Source organism: Oryctolagus cuniculus, chromosome 17 (assembly GCF_964237555.1).
Source record: "Oryctolagus cuniculus chromosome 17, mOryCun1.1, whole genome shotgun sequence".
Taxonomy (NCBI): domain Eukaryota; kingdom Metazoa; phylum Chordata; class Mammalia; order Lagomorpha; family Leporidae; genus Oryctolagus; species Oryctolagus cuniculus.
Window position 1 is genome coordinate 52,661,587 of NC_091448.1, and position 25,455 is coordinate 52,687,041.

Here is a 25,455-nt window from a genome sequence, read left to right on the forward strand (position 1 = left end):
GGAGGGGAGGAGAGGAGAGGGGGGAGGGGAGGGGAGAGAGGAGAGGGGGGAGGGGAGGAGAGGAGAGGGGGGAGGGGAGAGGGGAGAGGGGAGGGGAGGGGAGGAGAGGAGAGGAGAGGAGAGGAGAGGGGAGGAGAAGAGAGGGGGGAGGGGAGGGGAGGGGAGGGGAGGAGAGGAGAGGGAGGAGGGGAGGGGAGGGGAGGGGAGGGGAGGGGAGAGGAGAGGAGAGGGGAGGAGAGGGGAGGAGAGGAGAGGAGAGGAGGGAGGGGAGGGGAGAGGGAGAGAGAGATCAACCATCTGCCTATTGACTCCTCAAATGGTCTCAATAGACAGTCTGGGCCAGGCTTATGCCAAGAGTCTGGAACTCTGTCTGGGTCTCCCGTATGGGGGACAGGAACCAAGTCCTCGGGCCACATCCACTGCCTTCCCAGGCTCATCAGCAGAGTAGCTGGGACTCCATCTGGTGCTCCAGTATGGGATGCCAGCATTGCAAATGACGGTTTAACCCCCGTGAGATTTTCTATCTGTCGGGTCTGTCGGGTCACTCCCCAAGTGCCCACAACAGCCAGAGCTGGACTAGGCTGAAGCCAGGAGCCTAGAACTCAATCTGGGTCTCCCACATGGGTGCTGGGACCCGAGTACTGGAGCCATCAGCTGTCTTTCAGCTCGAATCAGGAGCAGAGCCCAGCGTACCTAATGGGATATGGGTGCTCACCTATATGGCACATGGGTGTCCCTAGCAGGCTCTTAACCATTGCACCAAACCTTCCCAATACTGATATATTTTTTTTTGTTTTAAGATTATCTTCCATCCACTGGTTCACTCCACAAATGGCTGCAATGGCCAGGAGTGGACCAGGCCGAAGCCAGGAGTTTCATCTGTGGGGCAGGGACCCAAGGACTTGAGCTATCCTCTGCCACCTTCCCAGGTGCTTTAGCTGGAAGCTGGATTGGAAGTAGGACAGCCAGAACTGGATGTGGCCGGGTGGAATGCCAACATTGCAGGCGGAGGCTTAACCCGTTACACTACAATGCCAGCCCCACGCACACTGATTTTTAAGTAACCTCCTTATCATCTACTAAATTCTATATATCGAGTCCTGCGTCTGGGCTGTCTTACGTCTTCCATTGGCCTAGCCGGTCACCGCACTGGTGTTTCCATCATTTTATTCCACAGGGTGCTTTTATTTCTCAGACTAGGATCCTCTTTCCCAAAACTTCCCTCAAAAGTCCTGGATCGGCAAGGTTCATGCCTCAGCCAATCACTGTGGCTGGGAAAAATGGGACATTCTTACTGGCCAGGCTTGGACCTCGTGGCCAACATGGGAAAATCCCAAAGGAAAATGGGGGTGCTGCTACCAGGAAGAAAAATAAAAAAGGATCGGTGGTGAACGGGGACAGACAACAGATGTCACCGGGATAGGATGGAAGTCAACTCTCCCCACACAGGCACCTGGATTATCCCAGCTCATCCTCTCAACAACCGAAGAAGAGATATTGCTGTGAACTAACCGGAGCCAATTTGGTCTCTTTGATAGGCATCGGCAGCTTGCCCTCCCCCTCCTCCAGCTCCACCACCTGGAACAAAGCTTGAGCTGTGGGAGAATTCTGCTGTACCTACAGGTACTTCTCCCGGAGAGTTAGCAATCAGATTTGAAACCATTCATGCAGGAACTCCATCCGGGTCTCCCACAAGAGTGGCGAGAACCCAAGTACTTGGGCCATCGTGCACTGCTCCTGGGCCCATCAATGGGAAGCTGGATCTTACGTCTGCTCTCTCAGGTCAGTGAGGTCCCTGACCCGTGCAGGAACAGGTTCACCGGGGCAGCCTCAGCAGTCTCCTAACCACACACTTCTTATCCTCATTGCAGACAAGGGACAGCCAGGAACCTCCCAGACCAAAGAGACCCCAGGAAGCAGGCCGCGGCGCCACCGATCAGGGTTCAGGCTGCAGGCCTTTGTTGGAGACGGTGAAGCCTCTCTACCATCTCCGCGGCAGCCCTCCTCTCTAGAACACCACTAGTTTCACAATAGAGATGCTAACCGGCAAAGCCCCTGGTCTGGGTCAAGACAGGAGTTCATGGTAGCTACTGCTGGAGTACGGATGAGGGAACTGAGGCAGAGAGAGGGTAGGTGACCTGCTGCCCCTCTCACAGGCAAGAAGGGGAGAAAGTGCTCTTGGACCTGGAAGGTAGGGTGAGGGCTCACATTGTTGGTTGAGGACAAGAGGTGGGTGAAGTCGCCCAAGGAGACAAGCAGAGGAGACAGACCCGTACTGCGTCCCCAGAGATGGACGAACCGTGGGCACTCAAGCCAGGGGCAGCACTATTCCGGAGCCGAGGGAGGAGAAGGTTCAGAAGGCGGCGAAGTCAACACTTCAGAGCTGTGGAGCTCGAGTCTGAGCGGCGACTCTGAATTTGGGAACAAGGCAGTCCCTGGTGATGGCAGGGGCAGAGTGTGCGTGCTGGCGAATGGTTAACAGCCAGCTCTCAAAACCGGTATGCATTTCTGTACATATGTACGTTTATTATAAACTGTACTGATAAAAATACATATAGTACAGAATTTACAAATAATAAAGTGTACCATATTCTTTATTGTAAATTCCTCTTCTGTGGTATAGTGGTAAAGCCACACTTACAGTGCTGGCATCCCATATGGGAGCCAGTTCAAGCGCCGCGGCCTGCTTCCTAGAGTCTCTGGTCTGGGGGGTTCCTGGCTGTCCCTTGTCTGCAATGAGGATAAGAAGTGTGTGGTTAGGAGACTGCTGCAGCTGCCTCTGTTATGGCCCTCTTGGATAGCCCAAGTCCTTGGGTCCCTGCACTTCCGTGGGAGACCAGGAAGAAGCTCCTGGCTCCTGGCTTCGGATTAGCGTAGCTCTGGCCGTTGTGGCCATCTGGGGAGTGAACCACTGGGTGGAAGACCTCTCTCTCTGCCTCTCTGTAACTCTGCTTTCAAATAAAATAAATAAATCTTTCAAAAATTAATATATTATTTCATAAATGTTGCATCCAAACTACAAGCTTAGTCCAATGTGAATGTTGGTTCCTATCTTCATTCATGACAAAATGAAACAATGATGTTATCTGTTGAGACTTCACTGCTTTCACAGGTACTTCTTTATTGGCTCTGATAATAGTTCTCAAATTCTGGGAGAATATTTTCTCAGATTTGTGTGCTATTCACAATGTGACAGTTGCAGAGATAACACTTTGAAGTTTAATCTGCATTATTAATATTTTTCTCCATCTCTGTCTTAAAATCCAGACAACCTACAAGGACTGATTTGTAGCATCCGCCGATTTCTTTGGTGTATAGATTTCCACCAATGCCAACTCATCACTAAGAGAAGAGATGCACAGTCGAAAATCATTATACAGTATTTCCACCATACAAATGCAGTCAACCTTAAGAACATTTTATAGTAAAATGATCAGGAAGTAATGGGCTTTGAGTACTTATTATCTCGTTGAAAATATTTAACTGTAAGTTTACATAATTAAATTTTAATAATGTCTGTGTTTATCACCTGGCTCAGAAAGTTACTGAAGAACAGTCATTTCCCCCAAGGTGGTCGGAGCACTGCACTGGGTGGGACTGAGAGGCAGACTGTGACGGGACGGAACCCTCCAGATCAAGTCTCCTACTCCTCTCTGCTCCGGTCACGCTCTCATGGAACTGACACCACTCCTGCCTCCTTGAGCAAAGTAACCCCTGTTCCACAGCAGGGTCGACTGAGTAGGGGTCAGGGCTCAGGGCTTTCTGCATTCAGTGTGTGCTCAATTAGCACTCACTGAATGAATGTTATGGATGAAGGGCTGCAGTGCCAGGGGGCAGAAGGAAAGGTTATGTGTGTGAGGCAGCACCTGAAAGGCAACACCAGACGCTTTTCGGTTATTTGGAACAGCTTGGACTCCACCACTCTGGGTTAAAAAACCTACAGAGAAACCTTCCCAGCTTACACAGAACCCTGAGAATATTTATATGACAGAACTGTAGACTCTTGTAAACTCGCCTATCTGTACAGTGTCCTATTGTGTCAATGCGTTTTAACAGCTTTCTTCAGGAGGTGGTCTCATCAGACAAGACTGAACAGGGGTGCATCGTCAGGTTTTCAGGTGGGGTACCCACCAGAGGAGTCCACCCTTCTTGCCAGGACCATTAAATAAAACACTTGTGACACCCAGGGTGGCTGATAGGAACCACCATTTCACAGGAAATCAAAAGATGTGCTCTGCTCAGGGCAGTTAGCTAAAATTGTGAAGAGTTTCTCCAGGGCTTCCAATGTGGGCCGAGGGGAGAAAGTAGACCACCAGGGACAGGAATCACGCAGGCGCACGGAAAAACACAGTACCGGCAGGAAAACATTCTCAGGAAAAAATGAAACTTCTATCTACCAGAACACAAACCAGTGTACCCCAAGCCAAAACAACTCTCCCACAATCCACATCTATCATTTAGCACAAACCAAAAAGATGAAGGTGATCGTCAGGAAGAATCAGATAGGAGCAATCAGGGTGTTGCAAGTCCTGATTACGCAGAGACGCTAATCACGCATCATGCGAACTCCAATCATCATGTTCTATCTGCCCTCCAAAAGGAGGAACAGGTAAGGATTATCCCACCTGACGATACCGGCCCGCCCCGGCCATTCCATATTCAGAGGAGCAGATGCCCCTAAGACCTAGGGTGAATACGCAACGCGTTAGTCGGAGAAACCCAGTTGCTTTGAATTATTTCAATCATATTTCGACATTTATTTGTAACGTTAAAAAAAAAACTTCTTACATTCGATTGCCAAAAAGGAATAAACTAACTCCTCCCAGAATGCTCTGCTCCCTCACGTGCTCGTGAGTTCTGAGCATACACAATCTTATTTACATATCTCCGCCCATCCCTGCCGCCAGCACTCTACCGTAATACCCAAAATAGAAGCGACCCCTGTTGTTCTATGGGCTGGAAAGCAGTCTCTGCAGTAGTTTGGCCAACTCAACTGTTCCCTGAAAATTGTATAAATTTTGATCTTATTATAAAATAGATTTTATTTATTACAAAGCACTGACTAAAACGCTATCCCAGACAATTATCCCAACACCGACATCCTCCACCAGAAGCAGTTTCCGGGGCGCGGCGACGCTGTCCTGCCAGGAACGGGAGCTTCTGGCTCCCCCAGCCCTGTTCTCCACGTTCTTGCAGTGAGGATGATCAGAAGGGTTTCTTTTTCAGCCCAAAGACGGCGATGAATAATGCCACTTCAGTGACAGCTGGGAGGGCGCTGTGGAAGGCAGGTGGTGGGGTCAGGCCCCCTTCCAACATAAATACCCGAATCTCCAAACCAGACATCCCAGCCCCGAAGTGTAGAGGGTGGGATTGGAGGGGGGACTTCAAAGGACCACAGGATGTGGTCTTGGTGTCTCAAACATTCAGGGAAGAGCTGGATGGGGCGAGCCTTCCTCCCCACCCCCCAAGACTGGGTGCTAACCGCACCTGCAGAACACAAAAATGTACCAGTACGTGGTGCACTCCCAGCGCTCGAATATGAAGAACGACAGGGCTACAGATGCACTACAGTGCGCTGCGATGGCTTGTGGGCGACACACAGGAGTCAAGGAAAGTCTTGGGGCCACAACAGCGACGGGCTATGGCAGGCCAGTGGTGGAGCTCCCAGGCCTTGTGCGACGGCGGGAGTCAGCAGCCCTGCCTTCTGATTTTAACAGGCCCACGTGTAGCGGCCTGCGCTGAGCCTGCACTGCCGAGACCCCAGGCTACCCTCACCCCACATGGAGGGGCCAGCCTGCACCCCCGAGGGGAGGTCAGAGCAGGCCCCCATGGACCCCACAGGAATGCGGACAGCGACTTGATCCTCTCTGCTGGAATCACTCTCCACCAGGAGGCCCGCAACTGGAGAGTCAAGCGCCTCCCTCAATCCTTGGCTCTTTTACCCCCTCCTAGAGGATAGTGGGGTGTGTGTGTGTGTGTGTGTGTGTCTGCCTCCGCCTCACCCCCATTTACCTCCAGGGCCCGGTGCACAGCGGCATCCACAACTGTTTGAGGATTGTGTCAAATCCCTGCACTGCCTAAGCAGAGGCGGGGCTCCTGGGGGGAAGGGGGTCGCTGAAGGGAGTCGCGCTGGAAACGGGTCGTGGGGGCAGAAAGGATACAGATGAGGCTCTGGGTGCTGTTGAACATGGACACTCCTGAGAGGAAGCCGGCCAGCTCCACGGCAAAGAGGCCCAGGGTGACCGAGAGGGCGGCCACCAGCCTGCAGAGAGGAAGGGGAGCGGCTCAGGACCCCCGGCCTCCGGGACTCCCACCGCCTCTTCCTTCGAACCCCCACCCCCCCAAGAGCTCACTGCACGTCCTGCTTCTCATACTCCTCGGGGGTGAATCGGAGGGGCAGGCAGGCCTGGACGTTGCTGTCCTGGGGAGCGGGCAGAAAAGGAAAGGAAGTGAGAGAGGCCGGCTGAGACCCCGGGCGGGGTGGGCGCGGCGACCACGGCGAGATGGCGACGCGGAGTGGCGGCCGTGGGTCTTACCCGCGACCAGAATAAGGTGATGACGACCACCAGATGCGCCAGCAGCGTCAGGAAGCGGGAGGGCACGAGCCCCGAGATCCGGCTCATGCTCCTCAGGGCCGCGGGCGGCGGCGCTGGGAAACCTCTCCCGGCCCGCGGCCTTCGCGCGCCTCAGGGGCCGCCCCGTTGCCTTGGTAACTGCGTACGCGGACCGTGCGCCTCGGGTTCTGAAGATCTCGCGAGAGCCGTAAATTCTCGAGCCGCCGTCGTGCAAGTGCGCCGTGTTCGGGGACCCCGCTGCGGCCGCCAGCCTCCTAACCGGAGGACTACGTCCGGGGGTTCGCTGGCTGCTCAGGTCCGGAGCGGCGCGGCCCCAGGCTGCATTGCCGGGAATGGCCTGTCCGCGGAGGAGGTGCTCGCGGACTGCTGCGGCCGGCGTGCCGGTCTTAGGTTGGAGGCTCAGACGCGGTCTTCCCTTTCCGTCCTCGTAGCTTCCTTGTGCCCTGAGCCCAACGTGGAACGTTCACTGGACCTACCTTGTCCGGCAGGCCCGTTGTCACGGAGCCCTTGGTGGTCGGAGCACCCCAGACATCTTTGCCGGGTTCGGTGAGGGATTTGCATAGTGCAGAAGATGGTGGCAGCCTCAGCCTAGGGACGGCCCCGCCGGGACTGGACAGGGCGAGCGTGGACGAAGCGTCCCGCACAGGAGGTTTGGAGCTGCCTGGGACGCAAGGCTCAGCTCTGGTTCCGGGGTCTCCGAGGTACCGGCCGCACGGGCTCCAGGAAGACCCCTGCTGCTTGCGCACACCCAAGGGGCTTCCCTCCCCGCTTCTGAGGAGAGTAACCCCAGCCTTCAAGTCAGCCTGCACTGCAAAGCCTAGTGGTAGGCAGCCCAAAAGGAGGTGGAGCGTGGTCGCGGCAGGCCTTGCAGCCACCAGGCGCGACGTGGTCAGATTCGTATTCTCCACGACCCAGGTTGCAATATGGAGAGACTAACGAGGAAGCCATAGAAGTATCCAGAAAGGACAGGGTGAAGCAAAGACGATGGAGCAAAGCAGAAGGATTGGGGAGAGGGTCTGGCTCGGGGCCTGTGGGTGGGTGAGGAAAAGGGAGAGTCAAGGTGACCCAAGGATTTTGCGTTCAACAGCTGGAGGTTTGGAGCATTCTGCTCAGTAGGCGTTCTGCCTAGGAGACGGGCTAGACAGTACAAACCGAGTTCTCAGGTCCTTAGGTGTGGACTCATGAACAGGGAGTGGGCAGCCTATGTCTGCTTTGTCCTTGTCCACAACCTTGGTTTATAGAAACTTGCCTCAGAGAAAGTCGTTTCTTGCCTGGGTTTTAGAGCCTGCTGGTGGCCATGGGCTGTGCTGCGGGTGACCAGCTGTCCTCCCGTAGGTGGCCACTCACTCCAGGGCTGGATTCGGTATCTCAGCATTTGAATTGGTGACAAAAGAACTTGCAAACTTTTCATTTTTTGGCATCCTAGGAAATTTCAAACACAACGTAAAAATGAAACAGTATAACAAACCCCTGGGAGGGCCACTGCTCTGCCTCAACAGTTGTCAGCACGTGGTCAGCTTTGTTGCCCCCTCCCCTCCACCACAACCCCACACGTGTGCATTGGGGTACAAATAAAGTCCACTTGGCTGACATGTCTGAAATCTCTGTTAATCTTGGGTTTGCCCTCCTCCCCATCACCTCACCTTCCTTCTTTTCTTGCTGAAGATACTGGGCCACGTGTGGCGTCATTTCATTCTCTCCTGGCACTGTGTTTCCTGCAAACTGATGGTCAGGTCTAATGGTTGATCTATGTGTCATTCAGTTTTCTGGTAAGATCACATCCCGAGGGATGGTTTGTACTTTCTGTTCACCTCATCAGGAATCCTGCTTGTCTGTGTGTCTGTCTGTCTGTGGTGCTGAAGTCTGAGTGGTGGCTTCGGGTGCGGTCAGGCTGAGCCACCCGTGATAAAATTCTTCATCCATTCTCACCTAATGGTACCACGGGTCCTCATTGCCTAACTGCATGATTTCAATAGCGATTGCAAAATGGGGATGGCCTAATTCGAGCCCTCTTCTGCATCTACCAGCTAGAATTCTTTTATCAGTAAGAATTTTCCATGAGATACGAGTCATACAGGAAAGGCAGGATAAATGGGTCCTTTTTTTTTTTTTCCATTATTTGCCAGTTTTCAGAATCCCGGTTCAGTAGTGTCCTACAAACACAACTAGATCTTTTTAGTAGCATGGTGACCACATAGATTTTAACATCTTTTGTGTATTTCAATCTACCTTTTTTTTTTTTTATAACTAAAGAACATTTATTTTCCACTAAGAGTTTGCCTTGAGGATGTAACTAAACTGAGCCACCCCCCACCCCATCTCTAAGGGTTAGTACAGTGACTGTTATAAAGCAGATCTCAACAGTCTGAAGCTCTGGAACCAACATTAACTGACAAAAAAATTCCATCTAAATCCTCATAAAAATGTTTAAGTAAAAAAAAAAAAAAAGGGAAGAAAAAGAAAAGAAAAAAGGGGCAATGGGGGTTTCAGATTGAACAACATTCTCACACTTCATCTGATACATTCAATCTGGCTAGAGTGTACCAAGTGGAAACAGGATCACTATAATACAAAACTCCCACTACAGCACGCTGTACACACCTGTGTTCCAAGCCCACCCCCATCCCCCTACTGCTTCCACTCCATTATTTTCCCGCCTGTTGGGCCTGCCGGCGGAGGAGCACATAGATCTTCTCTTTGATCCAGTCTTTGTTATAAGGCTGGTATGTCTGGGTATCAGCCCGGTAAACAAGGCAGCTGAGGTCTGCCAGATCATCAATAAAATCAAACAACTGACTGATATCGTATGTGATAGACGGACTGTTGGGATTCATTCTTTTCAGATGTTCCTCATACATTTTACAAATACCTTCCATGCATTCATTCACAGATTCATAGTCAGCATAAGTTCTGCCTTCTGGCCTCTTGGTAGGCTGTACCAGCAAAATGGTATGAGACATCGCGCCAAACTCTTCTCTTTGCAGCCGCTGCCGACACCGCCGCCGCACACGAGCTTCTCATTCTACCTTTTTTTAAAAGATGCATTTATTTTATTTGAAAAGTGGAGTTACAGAGAGGAAGAGGCAGAGAAAGATCTTGCATCCACTCGTTAACTCCCCCAGATGGCCACAACAGCCAGGGCTGGGCCAGGCCGAAACCAGGAGCCGGGAACTCCATCCAGGTGTCCCTTGTGGGTGATGGGTCCAAGCACTTGGGCCATCTTCCGCTGCTTTCCCAGGTGCATTAGCAAGGAGCTGGATTAGAAGTGGAGTCAGGACTTGAACTGGCGCCCATATGGTTTGCCAGTGCTGCAGGCTGGGCCTTTAACCCACTGTGCCACAGAGCTGGCCCTTTAACTTCTTCTTCTTCTTCTTTTTTTTTTTGTTTGTTTGTTTGTTTAATTGGATTGTTTGTCTTTTCACTGTTGAGTTACAAGTGTTCTTCATGTATTATGATTTCTATACCTTTATGAGATACACGAAAGTATGCCAAACCAGTTTATGCAAATTGCATAGTAAAACAAACTATCCCTGGATTCCATTTTTTTTGTATCAAAGTATCTTTTAGTTCCATTTTCCATGAACTTTTGGATATGCCCTGGTTTTAAAGCCCTAACCCTTCATGCGGCGGCATTTTGAGGTGGGAGATGATTAGGTTTAGATTAGGTCAGGGTGGTAGGACCCTCTTGAGGAAGACATGTGTCTCTCCAAGTGTGAGCACTCAGGGAGAAGGGAGCAAGGCCTCCCCAGGAAACACATCTGCCTGCAGCTTGATCTTGTACTTCCCAGCCTTCACCACTGTGAGACAGAAATGTCTGCTGTTTAAGCCACCCGGTCTGCAGCATGTTGTTACAGCAGCCTGAGCTAAGATATTCCCTAAGACAGACACAATAACGAAGCCATCAATCAAGTGATTACAGAGTTAAAGAACTAGTGTGGCCGTGAAGAGCTCAGATGCCTGAGTCAGGCTGGGTTACAAGCTCTAAGACCTCAAACAGGTAAATATATCACCTTGTGCCTCAGTTTCTCCGCCTGTACCTCTTAGACAACGGGGTTTCAATGACAACACACCTCAGCAGCACTCAATACTGTTGCTTGCTTCTTTCCTCTTGAAATACTTTTTGTTTGTTTCTTCACTTACCCTCCTGTTTTCCTGAGCACCTAGCAGAGCCTCTGTGTTGGTGTGGGGGTGGCACAGGATGCAAGCCCTTTAAGGCCCCCTGGATGGAGTGTGTGTTGCAAGGAGGAGCAGCACACCACAGACAGGAAGTTCCTTGAGATCAGTAGAAACAACGCCCACGTGTTTGAGGTGAGGAGGTGAGAGAGGGGGTCGGTGCTGCCCAGCTCAGCTTCCACAGCCTGGAGAGAAGCCAAGTCCAGTGCCTCCAGATTGCTTGTTTGGGTTACTTCCTCTCATCCTGGTCTTAAATGTTGGTCTCCGCAACTTGAAAATGAAAAACAAATGAGAAGAAAAAATAACCTTGAAGGCCACGGGACCCAGCCCTCAGCCTACTAAGCTTTTGCGCTCCAGACCCTCTGCTGTGATGACGGAAGGAAAGAGTGCACATTGTCTGTGTCCACCGTGGCAGCCCACCAGCTCCATGTGGCACCAGAACACTTGAGATGAGGCTAGCGGGACTGAGGGACTGAGATTTTAAGATTAAGTTTCATTCGGGTAGCCCTAGATTGAAGAGTCAACCCAGTGACTGCCATATTGGGCCATGCAGTAGGGTTACTTAATGGCTTCTAAAATGTGGAAACCAGGGGCATGAATGAAAGCGTCAACAACAGAGTGCCACAGACCACTCTATGCCTAGACATCGAGTCCCTAGTCCCCGGTAACCATAGTCACTGGGCCAACTTCCCTTTCAACCAAAATGATCCGCCTCACCCCGTGTCCTTCAGGTGCCCACACAAACCTTCCTCTGTAAGCCACTCTGTGGCCCACTTCCTGCTCTTGCTAAAGCTAGCCTTCCTTAACTTCACAAATACTTACTGAAACACACATTGCAGGAATTGTGCTGTGTGCTAGGAATACATTTTTCCTACTTTCTTACTAGAAAGGGACAGGACATCCCGAAGAAACAAAATGTCAATTTTCTCTCTTTTAAACATGTTTTATTTATAGAGAAGGGTTCCCATCCACTGCATTGGTTTCAGACATCTCTAATGGTGCTGACCAAAGCTGGGAGCCCTGGGATTTGGGCCAGGCTGATGCCAGGGGCCAGGAACCCAATCCAGGTCTCCCATGTGAGTGGCCGGGACCCAACTATTTGAGCCATCGCCACTGCCCCCCAGGCTCTGCATTGTCGGTAAGCTAGAATTGGGAGCCAGGACACAAATCCAGATAGGGGACACGGGTGCCCTAACTTCTAGACCAAACCCTTGCCCTTAAAATGTAAAATTCTCAGTGCTCTCTTAGAGAAGACAAAGGGCCTTTTCTTGCAGAAGTGGGGAGGACGGTGAGCCTTGAGTGGCATGTAAGGACTTGAAAAATTATCATGCAATAGCAGGGATAATGACATAGAGACAAGGGACCATTGTGCACAAGTGGTGAGGGGGGAGTGGCTGAAGATCAGGCAAGGACCCAATAGTACTATTACTAAGAACAAATTCTTGCTCCGTGATCACCACTGGCCAGGCTCCGAGCCTGTGATCTGTAGCAGACAGATACCATAGTGATGTGTTACCATCTTTGCCATTTCAGGGATGAGGTCACTGAGACACAGGGAGGTTGAAAAACCAGTCCAAGTTACACCACCAGTTAAGCCGCAAAGCCTGTATGTGAACTCTGGTAACGTGGTTCTGTAACCAGGCACAGGGTGATCTGAAAAAGGCTGGGCTTGGTTCTCGGCGAAATCGGCGAAATCAAATGCGAGGCGGCAGATTTCACCACAGTGCACAAGTCTGCTCCCACTGAGTCCAGCCAAACGCTGGCTTCCAGGCCGCCATCACAAAGCATATGTTATGTTAGGCTTCAAGGCCAGGCCACAGGCTTCTCTGTTTGCCCATGCTGTGGGAACGCTTTAACTCTTAGGACTTGCTCTTACAGACAACCCGGCACTCTCCGCACCTGCACACTTTCACAAGGATTACGTGGCAGTCTGCTGTGGCATTCTCGGTAGCTGGCTGAGCGGTGTTGGCCTTGACCACAGCTACTCCCAAAATGGGCCGCCCCTCCCGCATTTCTGTGAAGCCAGCCCCCCCCCCCCCCCCCTGCAGCTCTTACTAAGCAGTACAGTAGCGCTTGAGTTTGCTAATCTGCTCCCGGCCCTGTCCACAGAGATTAAACTTTCTCCTTCCTTTGTCCTCCAGCCTTGTCCTTGTCACTTTGATTCGGCACCGGGGACAGAGACCAAGCTTTCAGGGACTGTCCCGGAGCCAAATGGTCTTGCTGTCTGACCTTGTGAATCCACTCAACAAATTAGGTCTGACTTTGAGCCAAGGCCTGGTGGAATCACGTTTGCATTTTGAAAGAGACTATTCTCTTTGCGGACTCTGGAGGCAAGGAGGTGAGAAAGGAGTCTTAAAAATAATCTGGCAGGAGAAGGTGTGGGGGTGGGAGTGGGAATGGGGAGCAGGGGCCGGCTGGAAAAATCACCAAGGAGAATGGAACTGACCGGATGTGGGGGCCGGAAGTGGGAAGTGAGTTCTGAGGACCCTTAGGAGAGCCTCTTCCAGGCTGGCCTGGAAGATGGTGGGATCCCCCATGGCTTATTCCTCCACCCCGGCTGGCTGAGCCCCTCTCAAGCTTCTAGAAGCACCGGGGCCTCTTCCGGCGGCAGGTGGACTTCCTTGCAAGTGCCCAGCCCTGTGTCACGTGGGGAGCTTTACAAACCGCTAACGTCCACGGCGATGGGAATTACGGCCGTGCACAGAGGGGCGGGCGTCCCTCGGGAGCGGACACGAGAGAACTTTCTAGAGTGATGCGGCCGTCCTGTGTCTTCAAGGAGTGAGTCGCACAGGAGTACGCGGTTGTCAAAGCACGCATTTAAGATCTGTGCGAATCACCCCAAGAACGTTTGAGGCTATCAATAGGGTGTCAGGGGCGTCCTTCCCCCCGGGGGGGTTGAATCAGAATCCTCCGAGCCCGGGACGGTGCGTGGGGTCCCGCTGAGCGCGCCGCCCGCGATGGCAACGTGCGGACAGCAGGGAGCCGACGTCCCGCCGCTCACAGGTGCCCCCTGGACCCTACCCTGGCTCCACCACGGTCCGCCGATATCTGTCCCGCAGCGCGGTGCTGGGCGAGCCGTCCCAGCGAGGCTGCGACCTCTGTGACCCGCCCGGGGACCAGCTCCAAGCCCTCTACCGGCTCGTCCTCCAAGCTCGGCTGGACCCACGGGACAGGTGGGCAAACGCAGCCCCCACCCCACCCCTGCCGCCACGCAGGAGACCCTCAGCCTTCGCGCATCTGGGTCCTTAGGACCCCTGCAGCACGCCCAGGCCGCAGTAGTCATGAATGGACCTGTCCCCCGCGTTGGCCGGCCGACCTCGTGGCGCAACGGTAGCGCGTCTGACTCCAGATCAGAAGGTTGCGTGTTCAAATCACGTCGGGGTCACTTCCTTTTCTGGTTCCTCAATCGCTTTTTTATTTAGCTCCCCTTTATTTCAACTGGGGGTCCAGCGCCAGCGCTGCCGCCGGAGCACGGAGAACGTGCAGCTCCTTCTCAAGGGCCGGAAAGAGGAGGGGTCTTGTGGCGCCAAACCGCGAAGCCTCCCCCGTCGGAAGAGCCCGCCGGCCTCGCGGGGCGTCTGCGACGGATCCAGTACCGAGACCCTGCGGGATCGCGGGCCCGGAGGGCTCAGCCCAGAGGGAGGAGGGGCGGGCGCTCGCGCCTCAGGGCCAGGCGCTGGGTCCGGCGCGGCGCGTTCTCCTCACGGGGCCGGGCGGGCTCCCCCGGGCGCGCGGCCCTGACTGACGATGGAGGCGCGTGCCGCAGGCGGCGGGCAGAGTTCAGGTGCCTGAGAGAAGAACGAGTGAGGCGGACGTGTGGACGAGGTGGCCGAGTGGTTAAGGCGATGGACTGCTAATCCATTGTGCTCTGCACGCGTGGGTTCGAATCCCATCCTCGTCGGCGCGCCGTCGTGAGCGCTCGCTTTCCGTTTTGTAATTCCCAACGCGAGGATCTCTCTTTCCTCCGCCAGATTCACTGCGTTTCGGTCCCGTTCGTGTCTTGCTTCTCTCCCCGCCCTCTGCGACCACATTTTCCCGCACGACCACAAAAACCACGTGCTTGCCATCCTCCTCCCCGGACCTGACCGGGCCAAGGAAACATGGCGCCACTTCCCATCAAGCGGGCGCCGTGGCTTAGTTGGTTAAAGCGCCTGTCTAGTAAACAGGAGATCCTGGGTTCGAATCCCAGCGGTGCCTCCGCGGGTGTTCTCGCTTTTGCGAAGGCTGGGAAGAGCCCCGGTGCTGTCAGTGGCATTCGTCCCCACTCCGCGAATCCGCCTCGCGGGCTCTCAGGCATTTTACCCTATTGACCGTGTGTGCGTGAGGACGAGGACGAGGACGTGGACGTGGTCGTGGCGTGCGTTTGTCCCTCGGGCACGCGGAATTTGCCTGCAGTCACATCATCTGTGCTTCCGTGCTTGTCGGTATCGAATCCTGGCTGTTAACTCGTGGAAAGTGTTCAGCGAATCCATTTCTCGTTTTTTTTTTTGTTTTGTTTTTTTTTTTTTTTACACTCACGTTTCCCAAGCAGTTCTACTCTTAAGGGTTCAGAGGGCGGAGCAATGATATAAGTTTATAAGTTTATATATCTTTTTGTTGAGGCCAAATGCCATCTGGCCGGTTAGCTCAGTTGGTTAGAGCGTGGTGCTAATAACGCCAAGGTCGCGGGTTCGATCCCCGTACGGGCCAGTGGGCTTAAATTTTCAGCTTACTTCTAATCGTTTTTTAGTTACAAATCGTGCACTTGAAGTAAATTAGTAAAGCAACCTTTCCAATCCCAAAGCATTTTACACCGAAAGAGAAACGCTGGAATTCGGTCCGAAGTGGGCATGGCTTACGGAGGAGTTCAGAGAAAACTCGGATGTGTGATTTGTTTTTATTTTATTTTTGACAGGCAGAGTGGACAGTGAGTGAGAGAGAGACAGAGAGAAAGGTCTTCCTTTTGCCGTTGGTGTGTGATTTGTTTCTAAGTCTCAGGACCACAACATGTAGCTCTTGAGCTTACTGCGTGGACAGTAGAGAGCTTGGACACAGGCGCCTCAGACCGTTACATGCGGCGCAGATCAGCAGCAAGGGTCAGGCATGGAGTTGGAGCTGTTCCCAGTCTCTTCCAGGCCACTGTGTACAATCAGGGCGGGAGAAGACAAGCCCTTCTCTTCCTCCCCCAGAGACCCTCGCTTACCTCTGCTTTCACTGGGCCCTAGGCCCCTGTGTGTGATGCTCCTTATCTCACATTTCCCCTCGGATCTGCCGACAGCGGGGACCGTACTCTCCCGCATCTAGCCTGAGACCCCCCCCCCCCCCAGCACCCGCCCCGAGAACCAGGCCCATACTCCTTTGCATTTCTTTGGCCCCTGGATCCCTGCAACCCGCACAAACACAGGCTCAGCCTTAGCAGCAGCAGCACTTTTAATTCCACAAAAACTCAGAAAGCCCAAACTGATCCAAACACTGCACAACAGGTGGGCCTCAAAACCAGCAACAATTCTACCTGAACCCTGAGAGCAGTGAGATGCCTCCCACCTCAGCCCCTCCGCCGCCGTGCAAAGCATCCCTCCGAGTTCCACCCGGGGTTCCGGCTGGGGAAATGGTAGGGTAGGGGGGCCAGAGGGCAGGTGTGCATCCAAGGTACCACTGGAGCTCCCACAGCCCCCGGCACCTGAGATGCGGCCACCGGATTCAGGGTGACCGCAGCGGGGGCTGGGGCCGCCTCCCCTCCCTTCTCCTGATCACAAGTGGGAGTCATGTTCCCTCCCCCTTCAGAGACCTAATGCCCTGGGTTCCCAGGGATGCCGCCCTGGCTGAGGACGGGGGGTAGGGACGGACAGGGTAGCTACAGAAGCAGAGAAGAACCGTGAGAGCTTCCCCATGAACACCTGCCCGAGGCTCAGCGCGCGCGCGCGCGCATCTGGAGGGGCCACCAGCTCCCGGGCCTCCCCTCCGCAGGCAGTTCCCGCCGGAGCTCCTTGGAAAGTCCTTAGGGTCCAGGCCTTGTGGTCACTTGCACAGGGCCTCGAGCACCTCCAGAGTGCGTCGGATATCCCGCACTTGGCGCGCCAGCCCCTGCACGGGCTGCAGCGCCCTCTCCAGCTCCTCGCAGCGCGCCAGCAGGGTGTACATGCCCTTGATGCTCATGTCCACGGCTTCGCCCAACGAGTCCACGGCGTCGCGGTAGGTCTGGATGCAGCCGACGCTCAGAGCCGTCAGCTCCTGCACCGCCCCACCCAGCCCGCGGAGCAGACGGTCCACCCGGCCGCCCAGCTCCCGACTCAGCCGCTCCAGATCCCGCAGCACGTCGGGGTCGATGGGCGGGATGGCGGGAGTAGGTGCGGGCGCTGGGCAGGGCCGCGCAGGGGCTGGGGGCGGGGGCGGAGGGGCGCCGCTCAGACGGATCTTGAGCTGCAGATTGTTGGCGACGAAGTGGGTGAGGTCGCCGTGGCGGCTGACGGTGCCCTCGAGCTCCAGGGGACTGGAGATGGTGGCGCGGCGTCCGCCTCCCGCGGCGCACTCCGCGCCGCCGCCGCACGCTCCGCTCAGCCCGTCCAGGCTGCGGCTGTCCTGCAGGCGGCTAGAGAACGAGCGGCCCGCCCTGCCAGCCGCCGCCTCCGCCTCCTCGTCGCGGTCTTCCTCCGGCGGCGGCTGCTCCACATCCATCCCGCCGTCTCCCAGGCTCCCCCGACGGCAGACCTTGTCGGATGCGGGCTCGTCCTGGGGACGCTCAGGGTCCCTGTGCCGGGAGGGCAGGGGCGGGTCGCACTCGGGCCCAGTCGGCGACCCTCGGGGGCCGGGCTCGTCCTGCCGAGCCTCGCGTTCCGGCCGGTGGACCACACCGCCGCAGCTCGAAGTCTTAGGGGACGCCCTGGGGTGGCGACTCGAGCCCGCTCTGCTCTCGGCCTCTTCCTCCCCGGGCACCCAAAGGCCTGAGGGCGGCTCGGAGGGCGTTCGGCCCGGTCCGCCGCGGAAGATCGCGGCCTGCTGGACCGGCAAAGCCAGGAGGTCCGTCTCGGGCCCGGGCCGCCCCCGAGACGACTCCATACTGCAGGTGGGGGGCCGGAACCTCCTAATTGGTCCGGCCGGGCTGCTTAGGCAGCGGCGGCGCCTTTAAGGGGCGTTGGTAGAGGCGCGCCGATTGGCGGCGGGCTGACAATGGTAAGGACAGGAAGAATGCGCTGATTGGTTGAGGTGACCAGGAAGTCCCGGAAGAAGAGCTGTTATTGAACAGCCCGGCACACGTGAGAGCCGGCAGGCTGGGGAGAAGGTGGTGACAGCTGCGCTCGCCGCCCCGCCCTCCCAGAAAGTGGAGGGGGCAGATCTTAAAGGCCCAGGTCCCGAAATACGCGAGTCTCGCGGGGGCGGGGCTCGGAGTCTTTCCACCCAGAACCGTACCGCCCACAAAGATTGCGGAGCAAACACACCAAGTGGGGTCCAGGCTTGAGGTTCCTAGATGGGATGGAAATTATGTATATATATAATTATATATTATAATACATATAAATCTCCAGCTTGGACGTTCAGGGTTGAACTGCACGCAGTTGACCAAGACAGATGAAACCCGCATTCTCAACAGAGCCTAAGGGCATCGTTCCATCGTCTCTTGTTGACAGAACTGGCCGTTAAACTGCCCACCGCGACTCACGGACCTAGGAGTTTTCTGTACTCGGTGTCCTGATGCCTCCGCGCACAACATCTCTCTCGCTGGAGGACGATGTGTGTACTTCTTGCCACGAGATGTAATCTCCAGCACGTGAAATGACCCCAACTTTTGATAAGCATGGAACAGGACGCGAAGAGTTGTGATTACGAATGACTGGGCAGACACTAGGTGGTTAAAGGGTCAGGCAAGGCATCTTTGATGAGAAGACGTTTAACTGAAAAAGAGCCGCAAAGGGTCAGCCATCTTTCAGGGCTGCCAGAGGTTCAGGGACAACCCTGATGGACCCGAGGAACTGGAGAGCAAGGAGAGGCGACCCCTGGGTGGGGAGGATTTCAAGCCAGTGGTTAAAGAAGCAGGCAGGGGCGACATGGTGAGGGCCTTGTAGTTCGTGTTAGGGAGTGGAGATTTCTCCTAAGCGCAAAGGCACAGCAAACAACGAAAGGGTTGTTTGTTGCAAAAATATAGCCAAAGCCCTGAGATATCAGTATTTAATAGAAAATGTGTTAACTCTTCTTGGCTGTTCTTATTAGGATAGAGGTCAGGCAAGCCAGCATTTCAAAGTGCAGCTCCCCAGACTTCCAGCATGAGCACGTGTGTGTGCGTGTGTGTGTGTGTGCATGCGTACACACGCATGGCTGCCAGGGTCCTGGCCAGTCCACCCTGTTGATAGTATCTTGCTTGTTGACCAGGCCTGAAGTTGTATCTTATAGTCACCCACAGCTTGATAAAACCCTAGACATTTCTCTGCTCTTAAAAAAGTAAAATGCCATATATTTTGGGCTGGGTGATATTCCTTAGAACACAGGAGACCTTCCCTTGAAAATAGGAAGAGAGTGATGGGAGGGAACTGGTGCTGGGATTACTGCCGTCATAGATGACAGTGTAGACGGAGGACAGGTGCCCGGGGATGGCACCCTCACGTGATAGCGACAGAATTGGGCGCGTGCACACATTGCAGATGCATCTTGAAGGTTGTCGTGGACGAATGTTCCGCTACCCAACATCTCCTGGTATAGGGGACCCTCCTGTCCCCACCCCCCACAGGCCCACTCTGTGAGCTGTTGATGAGGTGACAACCTCCTTTACCCAAGCTGGCCAATCTGAATACTTCATCCTTCTGACTGCAGACTGGCACAACACTCAGGGCAGGGGCAGTACAAGGCCCCAGAACTTGGCTGTAGCTTTACCAGCGCCAACCCCATGGGGTGGGGTCAGGGGGAAGCCAGCATTTGACCTGGCAGCTAAGACATCTCTAAGAATCTCACATCCCATGTAACAGTGCTTGGGTTTGATAACTGGATCTAGCTCCCGGTTCCAGCTTTCTGCCCGTGCAGACCCTAGGAAGCAATGGTGGTGGTGACTCAAGAAATTGGTGCCTTATGGGAGACCTACATTGAGTTCCTTGCTACTGGCTGCAGCCGTAACCCTTGTGGGTGCTTGGGGAGCGAGCCAGCAGCTGGGACATCTGTCTGACCCTCTATGTTTCACTATCTCTCAAATAAAAAAGGAAAAGCACATTTTAAAAAAGTACAGCCACTTTCCCAAGCAAGTCCCTGACTTTTGTCCGAAGCCCTGGCTGTGACATGTCGATCGTGGGTGATGTGAGCTCTCTGAGACCAGAGCTTCCCGTCTGTTGTTCTCATCTGTGTCCCCAGTGATGGCGCTGTTCATTAAGTAATTACTAAGTAAGCGACCAAAGCTGTTAATTCCCCCTCTTTTTTGGCTTAAATGTATTCAGGATGTGTTTCTGTCACTTGCACCCAGAGTCCTGAAAATACACCCTGACGCCTGCATTCCATCATATATGGCAGAGCACAAGTGTGCAACCAGCAAAGACAGCAGCGGAATCAACTGTTTCGTGCAATAACGGTCTTCAGACTGAGTGGACTTTGGAGATTACGGGGTCTTTGGCTGTCAGCAAAGGCCTGGCTTCTGTCTGTGGGGGGTCTCTTGATCCCGAGTGGGCTTCCCCATGGAGGCCCAGTGGTGATTAATGCCATTTACCTTTCTCTTGCGAATCCTCATTTCAGCATCTGTTTTTTTTTTTTTTGGCCGCCCAGGATCCGTATCCCAGTGTCTGAGGACCCTCCCACCGCGTAGGCAGAGCCCACCTCGCACTACCAGTACGAGATGCCAGCACCCGCAGCTTTCTCACACGAGATGGAGGCTCCGCCATGGTCCGCAGCAGAATTTGTCCTGGCTCTGTTCTATGTACAGCAGAGTGACTAGTTCGCCACAGTTCACTGTATATCCTATAAAGATCTAGAAGAGTTTCAAGTTTCCCAACACCAAAAAATGACACGTTTAAGCTGCAAATGCTCATTATTTTCATTTAATAACCCTGCATTATATGCATGTACCAAATTGTACACACCATGTCCCATAAATATATACAATTATTATGTTCATTAAAACCCAAAATAATAAATGTTAAAACAATTAAGTGATCAGGCTGAAACAGGGATGCTCCTCTTGGAGCTAGAGATGGATGGGTTCCCTCCATCCTCCGGTGGCTGCAACTCCACAGGGGAGAGCCAGGAGAGGCGATGGGGGCGGCCGCTGTGGCTACCGCAGCACAGCCAAGAAAGCGTGACCCACGGGCCAGATACAGCTCCCTGCCTGGTTTCCTATAAGGCCTGAGAGCTAAGAATGCTGTTTACATCTTTTTCTTTCAATTGGAAAGAGAGATAAGACAGAGAGTGAACCTCCATCTGGTGGTTCACTTCCCACATATCTGCAACAGCCAAGGCTGGGCCAGGCCAAAGCCAGGAGCCAGAAACTCCAGTCAAGTCTTGCGTGTGTGTGGCAGGGAGTGAGGACCTGCTACCTCCCAGGATGTACCTTAGTAGGAAGATGGATCAGAAGTGGAGGCAGGACTCCATCCCAAGCTTACCCATATGTGATGCCTGGGTCCCAAGTGGCAGCTTAACCTGTTGTCCCACAATGCCCATTTATGCTTTTAGAATCATATATATATATATATATATATATATATATATATATATATATCCTGGTTCACTCCCTAAATGGCTGCAATGGCCAGGTTTGGTCCAGGCTGAAACCAGGAGCCTAGAGCTCCACCTGGGTCTCGCTCGGGGATAGCAGGGGCCCAAGCACTTGGGCCATCTTCTGCTGCCTTCACAGGTGCATTAGCAGGGAGCTGGAACAGAAGTGGAGCAGCTGGAGACTTGAACTGGCTCCACTATGGGATGCTGGGATGCCGGTGCTGCAGGCAGCAGCTTAGCTCACTGGGCCACAATGCCAGCCTTGTCTTTATGTTTCAAAATGTTGGGGAAAAAATACAAAGGAAATAAGAAGTTTCCTAATGCTGAACCAACAGAACTTTGGCTTAATCCAGCCTCTGAACTTGACCCAAAGTAGCCTCCGAATTGAAAGAGCAATAACCTAGCTTGGGGAGTAGACAAACTGTACTCCTGTTTGTTTATTGTTAAGGGATAGGGGCTCCCTCTGCTTGGTGCCACCGAACAATCCTCAAGTGCGAGCTGCTTAGAAGAGAGCTTTCATTTACTTGTGAGGAGAAAAGGAGACAGAAGGACCCTACAGCTCCCTAAAAAAAAACCCTGCCTCTCTGGCTTGACAATTTGCCAGTGCTTTTACAGCCGGGGTCAGGGGCATGTGTGAGATAACAGCAACAGAGGGAAGAGACCTCCTGCTCATACATGTAAGCAACACGCATCATGGACTGTATGTTCAGAAAATGGTGGCACCGCCCTCCGCCCTCCCCTAAGTGGAGAATTGCCTATTACAAAAGTTCATTCCAACCCATTTCTTGCAGCTGGAGAGGGGCTCCCTGTCTGTGGTGGTCTGCCCCCCACCCCCAACCTCTGAGTGCAACTTTACAATCAAAGTGTCCTGGAAAAAGAAGCTCCAGGGAGTTCAAGTTCCCAGGCCTCCTCCCGCGGTTGCCTATACCCTGCACTCTTGGTTATGTTACCTCTGTCGGCAGTGGAGCTTTGCAATGTTCTTTTCCATGTGTTGTAAAAACATCATTTGATCAAAAAGGCCTGTGTGCACCTATATTCTCTGCGGGGACAGGGGTGACTGTTGCTGCGATGCCCGCGGCCCCGGGAATGCAGGCATGTTTGTGGTGGATTTTGTACTTCCTGCACGAGAGTTTAGTGCTTGCAGACAGTGATGGCATTTTTGAGTCCAATTATATGAATGTTGCATGTGTCAGAGAGCAGCCTCCGCGAACAAGACCAAATCCCAAACAGAAAACAATTATTCATTCCTTACATTCATGTAAATTACATTTCAGTGCGCATTCCGCATGAAGAGTCCTGCGAGAAGACAGAGGTAGAATGTGTTTTCATAAACTCTCCGTAATGAAGGTGTTTTAAAATAAGAGCAAATGCGGACAGCACAAAGCCACAAGATAATAAACAGACAACAAAGAACTGGAAAACTTCAACACGGAGAAACCGCTTGATGTTAAAAGACCAAATGCAGAAGGACAATACATTGGCGGTGTACCTGGGCACTTCAGGGTGATTTTGCACCAAAATAAACTTTTCATTTTTTTTCCATGACCACTTTTGAGGTCCCCTGGTGCCTCTCAGTGTGTTCCTTTGAATGGCAGAGGAATTCTCATTTTCCAAGGAAGTTGTGCAGGAAGGACCTCTTGCTGTATCCTGGACCTGCTCCAGCCCCAGCCCCCGCTGTGGGAGCCCCGGCCCAGGGCTTCCCAGGGAGGCAGTTTCTTTAGGGAACTCGGCCTTCCCACTGTCTCCCTTACTGTCACACAGAGTACAAGCCTCCTCGGAGCGTTCCTGCTGGAGGCTGATTATTTGGTAACACCCCAAGCTAACTAACAGACACTTTGTGTCTCCTGACAAGATGCCTTGTGTGCAGTTTTGGAAGAAAACTGTAAAACCGATTCCCCAGGTGGCTGTAAGGTGGCCGTACCCGCCGCGCGTTCACCTGGCATTGTCAGGTATGGTTATGCTTATTTACTTAGTCGTTTCAGTAGGTGTGTTGTCACATCTCCTGATCTGGTTCTGATCTGCACTCCCTGCTGACTGGCAACACCGGGCATCTTTTAAGGTATCTATTTACCATACCTAATATTCACTGGTGAAAAGTATTCCCAATAAAAAATGTATTTATTTACTTTCATCTTATTTGAGAGGTAGAGGGACAGAAAGATCTTCCATCTGCTAGTTCACTCCCCAAATGTCTGTAACAGCCAGGGTTGGGTCAGCTGAAGCCAGGGGTGTGGAGCCCCAGCCAGGTCTCCCACATGAGACACAGGGACCCAAGTACTTGACCATGGTCGGCTTCCTCCCAGGGCGGGCTTTAGATGGAAGCTGGGTCAGAGGGGGAGTACCTGGACCCAGGCACCCTGACATGGGGCGGATATCACAAGTGGTGATCTAACTGCTGTGTCATGCCCACCCCAGCCACTTCTCATTTATGTAATTTATATATTTTGTAAACCGCTTTAAGTACATTGTAGAATAAGACAAAGTATAAATAGCATTTTAAAATTTAGAATTTTGTGGGGAGTTTTTTTTTTTTTTCTTTTAAAGATTTATTTATTTATTTGAAAGGCAGATTTACAGAAAGGCAGAGAGAGAGAGAGAGAGAAAGAGAGAGAGAGGTCTTCCACCCATTGGTTCACTCCTCAAATGGCCACAATGGCTGGAGCTGTGTTGATCTGAAGCCAGGAGACAGGAGCTTCTTCCAGGTCTCCCATGTAGGTGCAGGGGCCTAAGGACTTGGGCCATCTTCTCCTGCTTTCCAGGCCACAGCAGAGAGCTGGATCAAAAGTGGAGCAGCTGGGACTCAAACTGGTGCCCATATGGGATGCCGGCACTGCAGGTGGCAGCTTTACCTGCTAAGCCACAGTGTCGGCCCATAGTATTTTGTTTTTAAATAAACCTTGGTGTGCAGGCGTTTGGCTCATGGGTGAAGATGCCTGTGTCCCACGTTGCCTGGGCTTGACTCCTGCTCCTGACTCCAGCTTCCTGTTAATGTGGACCTTGGGGGACAGCAGTGATGGCTCTAATGACTGGGCCTTTGCCACCCACAAAGGAGACCTGGATTGTGCTCCCAAGGAGCTAAGCTGGCCTAGACCTTGCTGCTGTGGGCTTTTGGGGAGTGAATCAGCAGATGATGAGAATTCTGTATGTCTGCTTCTTGAATATATAAATAAAAGTTTATGGCTTCAGAACTGTGAGAGAATAAACAAGTTTGGAGCCACCACATGCATGACTGAGATACACCTCGTATAAGGACATGCATTAATGTACTCACCCACTGAATAAAAATGCATCTGATAAAAATCAATGCCCATGCGTGATATAAAATAGGCGGGGAAAAAAAAACAACCTAGGACAAGAATAGGCCTCCCTTAACCTGATAAAGGAGATCGGCCAGAGGCTGGTGTGCGTAGCAGGTAAAACCTCCCCCTGTGATGCTGGCAGCCCATATGGACACTGGCTTGTGTCCTGGATGTTCCACTTCTGTCTGATCCAGATGCTTGGGAAAGGCAATGGAAGACAGCCCAAATATTTGGGCCCCTACCACCCACATGGGAGACAGACACTGCTGGCTGCAGCCTGGCCCAGCCCTGGTCGCTGTGGCCATCTGGGGAGTGAGCCAGCAGATGGAAGATCTTCTCTCTCTCTCTGTACTCTTTCAAAAATATTTTTTAAAAATCTTAAAAAAAATATCCATCAAGGCCAGCAAGCATCATACGTAACAGTGAGACCTAACATCAGTAACAAGACCCCATCACTGCTCGTCCGTCCCCTCCCCTTCCATCTTGGCCAGAGGAGTAAAACGAACAACTTCTAGGGCATAGCCACGTTCAGTCACTCCTAGGTCGGTGGGCAAAGGGGAACAGAATAACCAGGAGAGAGAAAAACCAGAGGTCAGACAATCGACTGGCGGGAGAGGTGGGTGGTGTTTGAGCACAGTGAGGGCATCTGAGGTCTCCCAACACCCCCAGGCTCTGGGGCTCTGAGTCTGAGCAGGGGAAAGAAATGGCCGGGGGGGTGACGGTGGCTGGGATCTGGGAGGGCGAGCTCT

General features: G+C 53.1%; 2 protein-coding genes, 5 non-coding genes and 1 pseudogene across 10 annotated transcripts; 4 read left to right on the plus strand and 4 right to left on the minus strand.

Moving 5' to 3' along the window:
- Window positions 1–4,493: 4,493 nt before the first annotated feature.
- TMEM107 (transmembrane protein 107) lies at window positions 4,494–8,448 on the minus strand. 4 transcript variants are annotated; one of them, XM_070060050.1, is made up of 6 exons: window positions 8,219–8,448; window positions 6,537–7,997; window positions 6,359–6,421; window positions 6,162–6,262; window positions 5,509–5,592; window positions 4,494–5,275 (listed from the first exon to the last, which is right to left on the minus strand). In XM_070060050.1, exons 2-6 carry the CDS (start codon window positions 6,621–6,623, stop codon window positions 5,206–5,208), a joined length of 405 nt encoding a protein of 134 aa, XP_069916151.1. In that variant the 5' UTR covers window positions 6,624–7,997; window positions 8,219–8,448; the 3' UTR covers window positions 4,494–5,205. The 4 variants fall into 4 exon arrangements, with proteins under 4 accessions (XP_069916151.1, XP_069916150.1, XP_008268977.2 ...); XM_070060049.1 differs by having other exon boundaries at window positions 5,488–5,592; window positions 8,219–8,443; XM_008270755.4 differs by having other exon boundaries at window positions 5,509–5,584; window positions 6,354–6,421; window positions 8,219–8,435.
- LOC127489528 (U8 small nucleolar RNA) lies at window positions 4,498–4,632 on the minus strand. Its single transcript, XR_007917445.2, has one exon. It is a non-coding gene; the product is annotated as a U8 small nucleolar RNA (small nucleolar RNA).
- Window positions 8,449–8,805: 357 nt separating the features above from the next.
- Window positions 8,806–9,586, minus strand: LOC108178526 (enhancer of rudimentary homolog pseudogene; annotated as a pseudogene).
- Window positions 9,587–14,061: 4,475 nt separating this feature from the next.
- TRNAW-CCA (transfer RNA tryptophan (anticodon CCA)) lies at window positions 14,062–14,133 on the plus strand. Its single transcript has one exon. It is a non-coding gene; the product is annotated as a tRNA-Trp (tRNA).
- Window positions 14,134–14,567: 434 nt separating this feature from the next.
- On the plus strand, window positions 14,568–14,649 carry TRNAS-GCU (transfer RNA serine (anticodon GCU)). Its single transcript has one exon. It is a non-coding gene; the product is annotated as a tRNA-Ser (tRNA).
- Window positions 14,650–14,871: 222 nt separating this feature from the next.
- TRNAT-AGU (transfer RNA threonine (anticodon AGU)) lies at window positions 14,872–14,945 on the plus strand. The gene has a single exon. It is a non-coding gene; the product is annotated as a tRNA-Thr (tRNA).
- Window positions 14,946–15,363: 418 nt separating this feature from the next.
- TRNAI-AAU (transfer RNA isoleucine (anticodon AAU)) lies at window positions 15,364–15,437 on the plus strand. Its single transcript has one exon. It is a non-coding gene; the product is annotated as a tRNA-Ile (tRNA).
- A 702-nt stretch (window positions 15,438–16,139) lies between these two features.
- On the minus strand, window positions 16,140–17,873 carry BORCS6 (BLOC-1 related complex subunit 6). The gene has a single exon (XM_008270754.3). The coding sequence runs from the start codon at window positions 17,781–17,783 to the stop codon at window positions 16,746–16,748; it is 1,038 nt and encodes a 345-aa protein (XP_008268976.3). The 5' UTR covers window positions 17,784–17,873; the 3' UTR covers window positions 16,140–16,745.
- Window positions 17,874–25,455: the final 7,582 nt, after the last annotated feature.

What these genes read in the sequence shown, in the direction of transcription:
- TMEM107 (XM_070060049.1), bottom strand. Translation starts at nt 6,623, where the DNA reads ATGAGCCGGATCTCGGGGCTCGTGCCCTCCCGCTTCCTGACGCTGCTG. An exon ending in TCACCTTATTCTGGTCGCGG is followed by an intron (nt 6,422 to 6,536) that starts GTAAGACCCACG and finishes CCCGCTCCCCAG; the next exon opens with GACAGCAACGTCCAGGCCTG. An exon ending in AGGAGTATGAGAAGCAGGAC is followed by an intron (nt 6,263 to 6,358) that starts GTGCAGTGAGCT and finishes TCCTCTCTGCAG; the next exon opens with GCTGGTGGCCGCCCTCTCGG.
- BORCS6 (XM_008270754.3), bottom strand. Translation starts at nt 17,783, where the DNA reads ATGGAGTCGTCTCGGGGGCGGCCCGGGCCCGAGACGGACCTCCTGGCT.